The following is a 15,024-nucleotide window of genomic DNA, read 5'->3' on the forward strand; positions in this document are numbered from 1 at the left end:
TGTTTTTAAAAAAGAAATATATTTTTTTAGGGTGGGGGTGTTTTAATTTTTAACTTGTTTTGCCTTTTTTAAATGTGTACACAGTTAAAGGTGACCATTGCTTTGGAAAAAAAAAAACAACAACCATCTCTTGCTTTGAAAACCATTAGAATTTTGAAATTGCAAACCTAATCAAAAAGTTACAAATGTTAAAATGGCAAAAATGGAGATTTGTTTCTTTTTTACATGACAGCAACCACATACTGTAGTTTATGATGGGTCTGGGATGCATATTTTGGAACACAGTTTGTTCTCAGATACAAAGTCACATGTCATATACACATACTGTAATCATCTGCTGCATTGAGGAATCACTTATTTCCCATTTTTCTCCTAAATCCAAACGAATGTGTTTGTAGAGAATGTACATGGTATTTTAAAGGCTTAGCAAAGAATCCACTAAAAAAAGTCCTCGAGGAAACCTTAACAGCATTTTGCTCATTTTCCTCCCCCGACACACCAATGGATATGAGCAGCTCATTAGCAATCTTTACAGAAGCCTGATAATACTCTTGTTTGTTTATATTATGTGTGCTGAAAGAAAGAACCATCAAAGAATCCAGGATTTTGGTATCCTATAAATCTATCCATCTATCTATATATTTATATCTGTCTCTCTCATATAATATATCTATATATATATATAGTCAACCTTGAAGGATTATTCTGTGTGAAAATGTGTTACCTTGGTCTGATAACCCATTTTGGAAAGCTAATGTCACTCTTAAATTGTCAACTGGTTTGTCCCTGGGAAATATATTAATTTAGTTTTTATAGATTCATTTGAAATATCAATTGATAACAACAAAATTAATTATAACACTGCTTATTAGCTAACATATGTGGGGCCACTAACCTTAATGTAGACTCAAGGGGTGAAAATACATACAAAGTAGGCTCACCTTAAATTTAGGATATAATATATCAAATAATTATATAGAATACCTGAACTGGAAAACGTAGAACTTTAGCCGTATTCAATAAGAGGAAAGAGTGTAGCAGCAACATTCGAAAAATTAGCACGTAACTATGCTGCATAAATTTAAGACCTATTAGCATGTGTTAGCTCAGAGGAAATTACGGGTGATAAAAATACATTTCAAATGTGTTTTATTTTCTATTGTTCGTTCAAATATTTTCTGTAAAGGTCGCTGTGGGAAATCTAGGACAAAAATAAATTAATTTCGATGTAGAAAAAAAAGTACTTTTATCAGTATTTTATTATGTTTTTGGGGTCGAACGTTGGATTAATACAGATAAGAGTATTCTTACTGTTTTTTTTAATGCCTACGCCAATGTCATATTTTTTAACAAACTGTGTTTGGATTACACATCAAAAAAGGTCTTGCAGTTGAGTTTATTGCTGCTCTTTTGACTTATTTTTGAAACAGGTTCAAAGGAAAAGCATTAGCAGTGGCCTTTTAAACTGAAAAAAACCTTGCCCGGTGAGCGGTGTCTGACATTAATGTGATCTCTCTCTCTCTTTCTTGTACCAAACGGCGCCATCCCAGCAGTACTTCGACATCAGATGTCTCTTGTAATCTGGCTGCGACGCCACAGATTCAGCTTAAACGCTGGCCCTCAGCCCCACATTATCTGTTGCTTTCAAGAAGCCATTAAGCTGCTAACATTTTTCCTTGCGCCTATTTAACTGGCACAAGCATAACAACCTCTGGCATAGATTTATTTTAAGTGTGGGCGAGTGTATAAGATCAATGTATTTAAAAAACATATAGAACGTTCCCAGTTTGCACATTTTTAAAAGTCTGATGAATAAGGTAAATAGTTCTGGGGATAATTAACTAATTTGCTTGAAATCATAAAGATTGGTGATGACATTTGGCCAGTAGCAGACTTCTTAGCCCCTAGAGTTATATTTTATTTAGCTGCAAGCTTTAGTGTGAGGCCATTGAGTTTTTGTATCTTATATTAACACTATGTATAGGATAAAAAGCTGCGGTGCGCAGTAGTCAATAATTTCATCAACACTGAGTTTTTATGTGGTCAAGTAAGTTTTGTGATTGCATCGTAGCAAATATTGTTCACCAGTGCTAAACTTCCCCCAAAAGTCGTAAATATTATTAATGGTATTATATTGCTTTTTTGATTTGAGGTTTGAATTAAAGATGATAGGCTATTGGGTACTAACAACCCCCCTATCATTTTGTGTTAGTACTGTGTTACCCCAAAAAGAAACTCCTGGCAAATGTTGTTGCTACATTTCTAACGAGATGAATCCTAAACCTTGTCATTTAAGTTTGGAGGGTACTTTACGTTAAATTTTTTTCTTTTAGTGATGGCTAAGAAGAAAAAGGGTAATGTCAAAATAATGAGATCATGATTTAAAACGACTACAATATTATTGTGTCACAATGTTAAAAGCTGTTCATTATTGCAGTTCCTTTTGTCCACTTATGTTTAATACTCACGCTAATCACTAGAAGAAGAAGAATGTAACAAATTTTAGTTCCTTCCCTTACTGATTTGAGGCCGAATGAGCAAGTTAGTTGATCTTACTTGTTGTAAGGTGTTTGTCAGTTTTGGTCAGCTTCTCCAGTGCTGTTCAAAATAATAGCATTGCAATGTGACTTACCAAAATATCCCTAGATTTTAGTATATTTTTAATTTTTACATGCCATACAAGTTACCAGTAGGTGCAGTAGATTCTCAGAAAACAAGACCCAGCATTCATAATATGTATTCTCCAAAGGCTGTGCAATTGGGCAAATAGTTCTAAGGGGTGTGTTAAAAAAATAGCAGTGTGGCAACGAATTTCTGACTTGATTAATTTGGGGGAAGAAAAAAAACAAAAACTATTGTGAATCGGGTTGCGCCTATTTAAGGATGATGTAGCCAGCATTCTTTGATTAAAAAGTTGACTGGATAGGGAAAAACTTAAAAAAATGTGCAAAAAAGTTTTAGTTGTTGAACTAAAATGGTCTCCAATGATTTGAAATTAGTATAAAAATAGAGACACAATGAAGAAAATGGAAGACAATTGTTAAAAGGTACCGGAGAATAACTGTAATGGCATAAGCTCAGCCAATAATATGCTCCAAGACGGTCAAACACAATTGGTAGTTTCCTGTAAGTGCTATGACAGTTAGAAGACGTCTGTGTGAAGCAAAATAATTTTCAAGAATCCCACGCTCAGTCCCTCTGTTAAAAAAGGCCTGTACAGAAGAGGTAACAATCACCTAGCCTAAAGAAAAATGGAGAAACATTTTGTGGACTGATTAAAGTAAAATTGCCATTTTGGATCCAGGGGCCACAGACCGTGTTTGAGATGACCCCCAAACTCTGACCTCAAACCTCAGTACACATTGAAGAAAGTTAAGCATGGTGGGGCAAGTATCATGGCCTGGGCATGTTTCTCCTACTTTAGTGTTGGGCCGATTTATCACATACCAGGGATCATGGATCAGTTTGTGTATGTCAATATACTTTAAGATTTTATGTTACCTTATGCTGAAGAGGACATGCCCTTGGAATGGGTGTTTCAAAAAGACAATGACCCCAAACACACTAGTAGAAGAGCAAAGTCTTGGGTCCAAACCAATATAATTAATGTTATGGAGTGGTCAGCCCCATCCCCAGCTCTCAATGTAATCGAGAACTTGTGGGATGATATCCAAAATGCTGTTTTTTAAATGTAAATGAAATGTGGATTTTTTTTTAATTAATCAAGGAGTAAAATAACAACTGAAAATCCCCACAAGTTGGTTGATTCTATGCCACACAAATGTGAAGCAGTTCTAATAAACCGTGGTCATGCAACTAAATGTTAGGAAATACAAAATAGTTTTGAGTTTGTACAGTCAACACGAGACCCTGCTATTTTTTGTACACACCCATTTGAACTGTTTTCCTTGTTGCACAGCCTTCAGAGTGTGGGGGTTCTTTATTTTCTGCACCTACTGGTTATTTGTTTTGCATGTAAAAATAAAAATGTACTAAAATCTGAAATATTCTGGTTAGTCACTTACCACTATAACTTTGAACAGCACTATTGGTGGACAAGCATGAACTAAGCTTCTAAGGGAAGAAAAAGTAAAAGTTATTAATCTTTCATCAGTCTGTTTTGTGCATGCTAGTGCCAGTCAACTAAAAGCGTTGAGCTCCCAAATACTTGGATATATGATTTTTATTTATTTTTTTAGTTTTATAAAACTTATTTACAGTCAGCGTGCTGACCAGCTCAGTAGCCTAGATGGTAAGGCGCCCGCTTTGAGACTGGGAGGTCGGTGGTTCGCGCCCCGGCCGAGTCATTCCTAAGACTTAAAAAGTGGTCGGCGGCGCCCTCTGTTGGCTGCGGCTGCATCGGCTCGCTACAACGGGTCAGGTGCAATCGACATTTCGTTACCAGCTCAGTAGCCTAGATGGTAAGGCGCCCGCTTTGAGACTGGGAGGTCGGTGGTTCGCGCCCCGGCCGAGTCATTCCTAAGACTTAAAACGTGGTCGGCGGCGCCCTCTGTTGGCTGCGGCTGCATCGGCTCGCTACAACGGGTCAGGTGCAATCGACATTTCGTTCTGTGTACATTGTTACACAGAATGACAATACAAGGAAATTATTATTATTATTATTCATGTTTCCCTTTTGGTAGTTGTTTATCATAGAAATGCTAGCACCCCTCAACCAGAGATAGCCGTGCGAAATAAAAAGAAAATAAACCGCCACTGTTATCTTAAGCCATTTGTTGCTAAAGAATAAGATAAAACCGGGCCGGCAATGAAATGGACTTAAGGATTGCGGTCTGCAATAGTGCGCTTGATTTTTTTTTTCTTTTTCTGGGACCTGCATAACACATTTGAAGGCAGAGAACAATTTGTAAAAAAAAAGTATAATCAGGGAAAAAATGCCATCTTCACTGCTCAACAGTTTAAGGGCATTTTGTTGGGTCCATACCATTTTATGAAACAATTTTCCACAAAATGGAATAGGCATTTCAACCAAAACCCTGGTTTTCCCCCAAAATGCACTGATCAAAATCAGAGAACACATTCAGGTTCCTCCGACTTAATGGTGCTAATCTAGCTAATTTCCTTAACTATCTGTCAACTACTATTTAGCGTGCATTTTATCTGCCAGTTTAGTGGGCCGTTGTAAAGTGGCTGAAAGCCTTTGGCAGCAGGTTGTTCAGGTGAAAGAGAAAGGGATGACCCTATCAGCCATAGCAAGAGAAGTTGATCGTTCCAAATCTGTGATTTCAAGATTATAGAATCTTTACAGAACTACAAACTTGTTCAACTGGATCAATAAGCAATGTTTTCTTAACACACTCAGCCCAACAGGTTAGCTTAGAGGATAATTTTTCAAAACATCCAACAATATGACCTCTGCTGACTTTGATCAGTTCAGCCTGGTTGTTGCTATACTTGAATCAGCTTTAGTCATACACAAGCATGCATACAGAGTGAGAAACAGTGTGACCTCACAGGTATGTCTGGCTCACACTCATCATCACTCAAGTCAGGCTGGCTGGTATCTGGTCAGATGTAGTCATCCCCAATGGCCCTTACACATATTAGGCGGTTCTTAGAATGTCAAATAACATTAGCATCGATCATTTACAAAATGACTCTGTTAGCTGCTGGTGTGAACTCCAGTAAAGTTAAGGCTGTGTAATGTGGTTATTGCTTAACACGGATCCTTTTTTTGTTTTGTTTCACGTAATTCAAGGGAGTCGTTACACAAATGGAATTTCTGAAGACTATGCATGACAGTATATTCATTTTAATCAAACTTAACTCTCGCCGCCCTCGCACTGCTTTGGGTTCTATCTTTCCTCCCCAGCCAGCCTCCCTGGAGGCAAAAGGATTCTTATGATGCACAGCACTTGGCATATTCAGATCCCCGGTTATCGAGCAGAGTGCAAAGCAAGGCAGCCTCTTCAGATGATTGATGACCAAATGGGATTTTAATTCAGTTACTGCGTCCTCACCCTGTGGCAATATCTTCATGTCTGTCTCTTTTTGCAAGCTTTCTTTCACTGGGGACACAGGAGTACTTAGAGTAGAATACGTTTTGTAGACAAGTGGCGTTCCGATTGATTTCCCAAGGTTTCATAATATTTTTCATGCTGGGATTTTTGAGTTTTTCTTTGCCACCAGACAGTCTTCAGATCAAGGGATGCATCACTTTGAGACTCTGTGATTAAAGGAATATACAAATAAATGTCACCTAACCTACTTGAAAGTCACATTTTCTGCTATGTCTTTTGTGGTTTTCACTTATTAGAAACAACAATGATACATTTCATTAGTAGTGCACAAATGAAACCACAAAAACTCAAACCCATTCCCAGCCAGGACACGCAGAGACAGTCCATTAACACGGACACTTACATCTAGGGACCTTTTACTGGAGTTCATGTTTTTGGCTTGTGGAAGGAAACTAAGTGCCCGGAGAAAGAAAAACACGGGGAGACCATGCACATTTCACATAAGGAGGCTGTAATTGAACCCAGGACCTCTGAGCTGTGAGGTAGACATACTAATCAGTTTAGCTACTTGTCACCGCATAAAGAGTTCACAAAATAGTCATTTAAATTATAGGAATTGAGACAGATCTGAGAAACCAAAAAAACAAACACTGACACGCAAAAACCTTTGGGTTGCTTTTCGATAGATTTGCAGCTTCACCTTTGTGTAGGAGTATTATCAGCTTGTCCCATCTTGACTTGGCAATTGGTGCTCACTATTACTGGCAAAAGCACTTCGAGTGCATCCGATTACCAGAATGTCCCCTGTCCATAACCCTCACCTCACAGTTTTTTTGATTGGATTTAATTCTGTGCCCTCGCTGCACCATTGCAAGCTTTATTTTAGGCGCTTGTTCTGTGACATTTTAACTTCTGTAAAAGCACAGAATCTATTATTTTTCTATTCTTTTGTGTACCTTTAGTCTTTTAATTCTCCTCAGGAAAAATAAAATTATTTTATATTTCAACCTCCCTAGGTATGATTATGTGCAGGGAACACAACTCCCTGTGACTGGAAATGACCCGTCTTGATTGACACTTAAGAGGAAATTTATTTTTCACTTGTAAACAGTGTTTTATGACCTGTTTTGCTGTGGAATATTTATATTTTCAAAGGTTTACACTTGAAAAAAAAAAAAATAACCTAGCCCCTTCATTACAATTTTGCATATTTAACAGCTACTAAAAACATCAACAACCGCTCAAGGCACTCAATGCAGCATGGATTTCATTTTAAAATTGTTAGGAAACAGAAGAGATGTAATTGGCTTATCACCAAGAAAAATAGTATGGTACAGTTTTTTTGAGTTCATGCAGCAATACTTCCCTTTGTAAAGTCACTGCTGAGCGTAGTGCTTGATTATAGTTAAAAGTCTACTAGTTTGACTTTAGAGGTTGAAAGTATGGACATGAAATAAAAATGGAGATCAATTGTATAAAATTGTTTTATTTTTTTCCTGCAATTCGACTCAGATAGGATTTCGTGGTTGTTATTTTACAGTGTGTTTTAGGTGTATAACACCAATCATGTCATTATTTCAATCACTGGCTGTTTATGTTGTTGATTAATCTGATGAAAAATTACAAAAAATTAAGGGGCCAGACAGAAGCCTGGCCACTGGCCCATATATAGCTACCCGAAACTTTTTAAACTTGAATAAACTGCCTTTATGAATGAAGTAATAATATATGATAATTTTCCAATCATTTATATCAAAATGTATTTTAAAATTTCAGGGTAAGATGGTAAAAGGAATGGGTGGAGCCATGGATTTGGTGGCCAGTGCTGGAACCAAGGTGGTGGTCACTATGGAGCACTCAGCAAAGGTTGGTAACATTCAAGTATAGTCTAATGTAAAGTGTATGTGCATTCCTACTTTTAACCATTGTGCCCGGTGTCTTCTTCCATTATTAATGACTGTGAGGGTTGTGACTAATGAATGTTAATTGTCTTTATGGTTTGTTTAATGGCTCTTAAGAAGAAGCTCTGTGTACAAACCAGCTCTGCTTATTTGTCTCCTGTTATTTCCAATACCAGTCAGTCATGTTCATCCCCGATTTTTGGTTTACATTTGTTAGTGTAGCATGAAAATAGTGAAATTAAGAAAAGGCCTCTTTCAAGTACAGTCAAAAGCACAAACCCAAGCTTCAGAAAATGAAAAGACAAAGGACTGTACAAGCGCATCTAAAAAATGCACTAACTTACATGCGCAACATAAGGAGCTTAAGAGAGGTTGCAATGATAAAACAAGCCAGGAAATGGGAGCAGCGAGTAAAAAAAGCTCCAAATTCCGTACAGCTCCTTTAACCGTTACTTTTGTGCCATAACCTGAGGCTTAAGGTTTTTTAATAATGTGTGTGTCTTTATTTCAGGGTGGTAAACACAAGATATTGGACAACTGCCTTCTGCCTCTGACAGGGAAACAGTGTGTGGACAGGATCATTACGGAAAAGGTTTGTAGTTGATAAGTTAACATATATATTCTCAAATGGTAACATGAGCAAAGAAGAACTGTAATTTACTGAGATTTAAATAATTTTTGGACTTGTTTTCATCTAAATTTGTATTGCGTATTTTAAAATGGCTGTTTTAAATCTTTTCACACTTAGTGCCTACTAGCCAATCGACCCACCTATACACGTGTGTATATATATATATATATATATATATATATATATATATATATATATACATAGGCTACAAATTGATCCATAGCATATATGTTAATCTGAATTTTTCATTTTTGTTTTACTCAAAGTATCTAGCTACAACAGGCTCATGCATTACAAAAAAGGGTGTAAACAAAACAGTAACTTGTCATAAACGCAAGTCAAATAAAATGACTCATTTTTGATCCTACATGTACTTAGGCATCTTAAAATTGAGTGCCGCAAAAAAAGGATTACTTAATCTGATTAAACTGTTGATTATATTGCCGATTAAGCTGTGACAAATTTGCTCCAATGATTAGGGACTTAAACGAGGAAGTCTAAATTTGGTAATTGTGGAACAGAATCTTGGAAAATACACAGAAAGTAAACAGAGCAAGTGCAATTCAGCCGGGTAATATGATCAAACTTTCTTGTCCCAATCAAAAGTCTTGCTGCAGGTTTTTGTACCAGCTGCAAATTCGGTCTCCCGATGTCTAGCAGCAAGAGAGTAATGCATTACAGTAATCCAGGTGAGATGTAACAAACACATTAATTATATTCTCAGCATTATATTGAGACAACTTCTGGCAAATCTTTACAAAATTGCAATATGTAAAAAAAAACTTAAGCAATATTTTTCACATTAAACTGAAACGACAGACTAGAGCCAGATATGACTATTTTTACAAAGTCACTCTGAATGGTAAGCCATTTGCAGTGTTTGAGGACAAGTCACAACAAAGAACTGAACCGCAAATTAACATCACTTTTTTAGAGTGGTTAAGGTGATCAAATTAAATGACATCCATCTTTTTATCACAGTGAGTACAGCCTCCAAGTTTCCACAACCAAACGGAGCGTATTTTCTCCATCGGCAAATACAACTGAGTGCCATCCCTATAACAATGAATACCAATATTCTACTTATAATAACAAATAATTTCACTCAGTGGTGGTATATGAATACTGAAAAAGAGGGGGCCAAGTACTGCGCCCTATAGAAAGCAACAGGTGGCACCAAAGGTTTCAGTGGTCCTGTTGCCAAAACTAATACATTGTGCCTTGTATGAGAGGTAGGATTATAGTTCTTGAGATACCAAGTATGTTAATGTCCATATTGTCAAAGGTGGCGCTGAGATCCAGTTGCAGTAATACTGAATGCGTAGTAGTAGTAGTAATAATAATAATAATAATTTTTATGTCTAGGAAAGCTTTATTGGTTATTTAAACCAGGGCTGTGTCAGTAGAGTGATTACTCCTGAATCCTGACTGCACAAATTCAAAAGGATTAATTCTAGGTACGAAGTAACTCAGCTGCTGTGCAACAGCAGCTTAAATATGGGTCTGTTGATATCAGACTTGAAAGCTACAGAAAAAAATACTAGAGGGGAGTAACATATTAATAATATTTGAAACTGAAAATCCTAAGATCCAAACCTTTTGTAAGTATTCTAAAATTCAAATGACAATGCTTCGGCAATGTGTGCAAAGTGAAACCTTTCGATATATCTGACGATAAATCTTTACATATACACATATGCACCACTATTGAAATGAATTGTTTAAACAACTGGCTGAGCTGAAAGCCTATACCGTTAGCAAAGGTACGGTACTGGGAAATGAAATGCTTAATAAAAAATAATCTTGGGACTTTTTTTTTTCTCCTAGAAAGAAAATAGAGTCTAAATCTGACAGATTTGATTATTTGATGCTAGCTTTCCAAATGCATCCATGCAAAAAAGCCTTAATTACCTATACATGAGACAATCCTATTATGTGTGCCATAAAAAAACATTACTCATTTAACTAAGCGACTAATGACATACTCACACACTATTTCTCTCGTGCATTTTAAAACAAGTTCAATACAATGATGGCTGTGATGCACTTGAAGTGGATGGATGTGACCTTGATCCAATTAGTGCCAATTATACTCTTTGCAGACTGGTTATTGATTTTGTTTGTGTTTTATTTTTCTAAATGGGGGTACAACCTGTATTATTATGTCATTCATTTAAGCCTTTAATCCTGTCCGCATTGTTCGTGCTAGAATATATGCGAAACAATGACTTTTAAGTTATAGTCTTATTTAACGTCACTGAGCTGAACATGGCAGACTTAAATGCGTTAGTTTGAATGTGATATGTAGGTTTAAGGCTCTTTCAAACTGTAAATGTCCTAATACCACAAGAGTTTTTATAATCAATTTATACATAACAAGCAAAATGGCCCAGCGTTGCTGGGCAATATCCTTGGGCGAGGTTGTTGGGGCCGGGATTTGTTAAAAAAGCGCCTGGGAGCCACTTGCGAGACCCAAAGAGCCGCACGGACCTCCAGAGTTGTTTGTACTCAATGTGGCTAACTAGGGAATCAAAGGCAGGTTTTACACTTGGAAACACACAACCAAGAGACCGCTTTATAGATTTAAACAAAAAAGGTTTATTGAGTAGTACAACTTGGTTAAGGGAAATGGGGGATAGGGTACCCAAAACAGGTTTTTCTCCGATAGGAGGTGGGCTTCCAGTGGTATGTGGCAGAGAGAGAGCAAACAGTTCAAATCAAATCAGGCCTGCCTTCCATTATTCCCCAAAGGTCAGGATTCCATCCAGTCCTGACTTATCTTTATTCTAAACAAAAGGGAATTTCTCCTCTTACTTTCCCCAAAAAGATTCGGCCACTGGCTGCTTACCCTAGAGTTTTGGAGGACCTGGTGCTCTGCTTTCCCCAGATTGGTGATCTCCTCTCTCTCGGGGCATCTGTCCTGAAATACCCGCTGCCTGGATAAGTAGCAGATCGGCCTCAGGTTCGACCACTTCTGGAGCCAGTTGATTGCAGGGCATGTACTTGGAGGTGTAATGATGGTTCTTAACCTCGTCCAATAGGAAAGGTCTTGGTAGCCCATCCAGTACAGCCTGCCTTGTAGGATGGGACATTGGGTTGCCACAACAAATATGTTTATCAATTTTTTTGCTATTCACTGTCACAAAACTTAGGTAAAAACACTCCCTGAGGCCTAAAGTGCAACTGTGTAAATTTTTACAAAAATCGTTACTACTGTTTTGGAGCCCATAATCGATGAAATTTAACGTAAAATGTACTAAACTGTCTTCTGGGGAAGCATAATCCCAGGCCTCCCCTAAAGTCTCCATCCACCAAGTTCTGACAAAATTCTATGGGAATTACTGATCTACTTGCTAACTCAACAGAATCATTTGCTGTACCATAAAGTAAAGAGGATGGAAGGCTACTGTTTGAGGAAATAGTCACTTTATGTGAGCCCATTTGCTTTGCAGAGATGTGAAATTCATTTCACAATGAAAACGTATGATTCATAGATAGTTTGGAGGTCTCACTGTCCCTGCAAGATAAATCACTGACTCTTGCTTAAATAAGCCAAAGGTCATTCACAAAAAGGGGAAGATATGTCCATGCATGATTATTTTTCATCTATTCCCATCCAAAGAGCAATTTGACACTATACCACCTCCTCGCTATTACAGAAGCCTGATTCTGCAGAATCCAGCCATTGGAGGAGGGAGACTTCACAAAGCAATATAGAATAGTTTATCACAGAGCAATTTGAATTCTTATGGCTGTAATGAGCTGCTGCTGCTGCAGTTTTTGAATCTTTGTGTTCTTTTGCTCGTATCATGTTATCAAGGCATTTTGTGCCCCTTTGAGGGTTTGACGTTGCTAAAGTGACCAGACAAACAAAAAAGTTCTTCAACATTTTATCACTTTGGGCAATTTTTGCTCGGCCAATAAGATCGATAATAGCGGAAAATTCCCTAGCGAGTCATTTTCTGTGGAGAAAAATTAAATCTTTCCTTTTGCCCCCGTCGTCATGGTGCAACCCCCCTTGACTCCTTATCTCATCTCCTGCTGCTTTTTTCCATTCGTCAAACTGCTCGTCAAAAATGTCTTTCACCACAGCGGACTCTCAGAGGTCAAACATTATTTTTTCATTTTTATAATTCCTCATTCATTCCAATCTTGATCTTTCTCCCGATTTTGATGGAAATGAAATTTTTCAGTTGCTTCAAAGCTTTATGGCGAAACAACAAAAAAGAAATAAATGAATTGCACATTTTGATAGGGATTTTTTTTTAGGTTGTGTTTTATGCCAATGGAGTTCCTATAGGAATTGGATAGATATTATCATGTCAAATCTAGTATATTATTCCTTGGAATTTTAACCAATCTTCTTTAATGTCTTTAGAGAGACTTTTAATTGATTACATCAATAAATAAATAAACCAATACATTGTTTAAAAGCTCTTCCCGATCTTACTTTACCCACCTTTGTATTAAAACATTTCACCAGTGTCCGTGCCTAACTTCATAGCTCACAATTAAAAAAATCTTTAATATTTGGAAGCTTGATCTTTTTGGGGGTTTCATTAAAGTGACGAATTTGGACATAGATGGATTTGGATACATCCCAGCGATTTTTTTGTTGTTGTTTTGCTTATTTTTTGACTAGTGTAGCATTTTTATCTTGTCTTTAGAATGAAACAGTTTTGAAATTTCTGAGTGCTGATTGCATTTACCTCAGATTTTCAAAAGTGGACGTCAAATGTCCACTCTATTAAATAACGATCTGTCCCATTATTTTGAAGTAGCTACACTCAATGCATCTGTTCCGTTTTGGTTTTTATAGTTTAAAGAAATAAAATTAAGATTTGGAAGCCAGTTCCAATCAGGAATTATAAATCATCAATCATCTTGACACAAGCGCAGCCGTCGATCTTTTAACTACTATATTTATTGCACACCCCTAATATTTGATTAAAGGTCCGTATAAAATTCTGTTTTACTTTTTTCAGCTCGAACTGTAAGTGACAAATGATGTTGACATTTTTGAGGCAATTTTTGAAATAACGTAAACTATAGACGCAATACCATAACGTAAAATTGAAAAGTGTTTTTTTTAATGTCCTTCATAGTCAGATTTATCTTCGGATACACCAATTAGTTTTTACCATCTCTGGTACTGTGAATGAAAATTTTCTGATAATGAAATAAAATCAAATTTAATCATATGGCGTCCATACTATATTGGTACTAGTGATTAGATTTCGGAGCCCTCAATGCTGCAACCCAAGTTCGATTCCATTTGCATCCAATGTTTGGCCAAGACCAATGTTTTTAATGCTCAATCATTACACATGCAGAACCTGGTGTATAACGCGCATGCAAACTTTGAGTTAGGAAAATTAAAAAGTGCATCATACACAAATAAATATGGTACATTTGAAGACTTCAGCGATATGAATCTTTATCATAAAGCTGTCTAGGTATGTAGTTTTCCTGAGAAGAACTGGGGCTTCATTGTTTCTATGCACACTTGTGAACAACTAGTATGGATCTTTAAGCTGTCCATCCAGTTGTTATCCCAATCATCTGGGTGTGATTCTGTTCAACAGGGAGATAGAGTGGGAGGTGTCGTTCTGCTATTCGGGGAGTGGGGGAAGAGGCATGGTTCTGTCCATCAGGGGGTGTAGAGGGACGGGCGTAAGTCTTTCTGTTGGCCACACTCTGTCTGTAGCTTTGGGTGATCCTACACCAAAGGAGCAAGAGGCATCATCCTACACCAGTGTAGCATACTGTATATAGGGATACGTTGATTGAACCTTTCAGAGCACCACATTAGTCTTTAAATAATTTTATAAGATTTTATAAGAAGAACAGCTGAACCATGTCATATTCCGTCATTCATTTGAAAGTGGCTACATGTCAATTTTTCCGCTTTAGTCGTTAATGTTATTTTAACGACACACACAGTTGAAGTTACCATTGACAATGAAGTTGGAGTAATGATCTGTTTGCAAATCTTTGTCAAGATGTCTATAGTTAGTTCGGCACCATTTTATACGAGTTCTGACAGGATGTTGTCGATTCCTGGAGACTTTCCATTCTTCAGCGAGTTAATTGCTGCCACTTCTTCTCCGAGGATAGGGAAGTTGTTACCGTGGGCCAAATTCTCAAGGACCTCTGTGTATCCTTTTGCTGGTTGGTTGTAGTGTTTGGAACAGTATTTTGTCCATCTATTCATGATCTCCTTTTCTTCAGGTAGCTTATTCCCTGCTACATCCTTACTGATGCTGACTTCTGCCTGTTTTGTTTGTTTGAGGCATTTTACAATCTGAATGGCTTTCTATGTATACCGTAAATTCCGGACTATAAGCCGCTACTTTTTTCCCCAAATGTTCAGCCCTGCGGCTTATTCAGTGAAGCGGCCAATTAATGGAATTTTTATAACAGCCACCAGCGGCGCTGGAGTATATAAGGTAAGATTAAGACCAGTAGAATATGTGCGCCAAGAAAGACTGCAACCTCTAAGTTTAAGTAA

General features: G+C 37.2%; 1 protein-coding gene across 1 annotated transcript in view; it reads left to right on the plus strand.

Moving 5' to 3' along the window:
- oxct1a (3-oxoacid CoA transferase 1a) overlaps positions 1-15,024 on the plus strand; it is a 57,118-nt gene that overhangs the window by 37,548 nt on the left and 4,546 nt on the right. The window contains exons 14-15 of the mRNA XM_088336336.1: positions 7,758-7,847; positions 8,394-8,474. Of these exons, the coding sequence (XP_088192462.1) occupies positions 7,758-7,847; positions 8,394-8,474 (171 nt within the window). The remainder of the gene's footprint in view (positions 1-7,757; positions 7,848-8,393; positions 8,475-15,024) is intronic.

This window comes from Urocampus carinirostris, chromosome 5, assembly GCF_059441175.1.
Source record: "Urocampus carinirostris isolate Australia breed hairy pipefish chromosome 5, RoL_Ucar_1.0, whole genome shotgun sequence".
In the NCBI taxonomy this organism is placed as follows: domain Eukaryota; kingdom Metazoa; phylum Chordata; class Actinopteri; order Syngnathiformes; family Syngnathidae; genus Urocampus; species Urocampus carinirostris.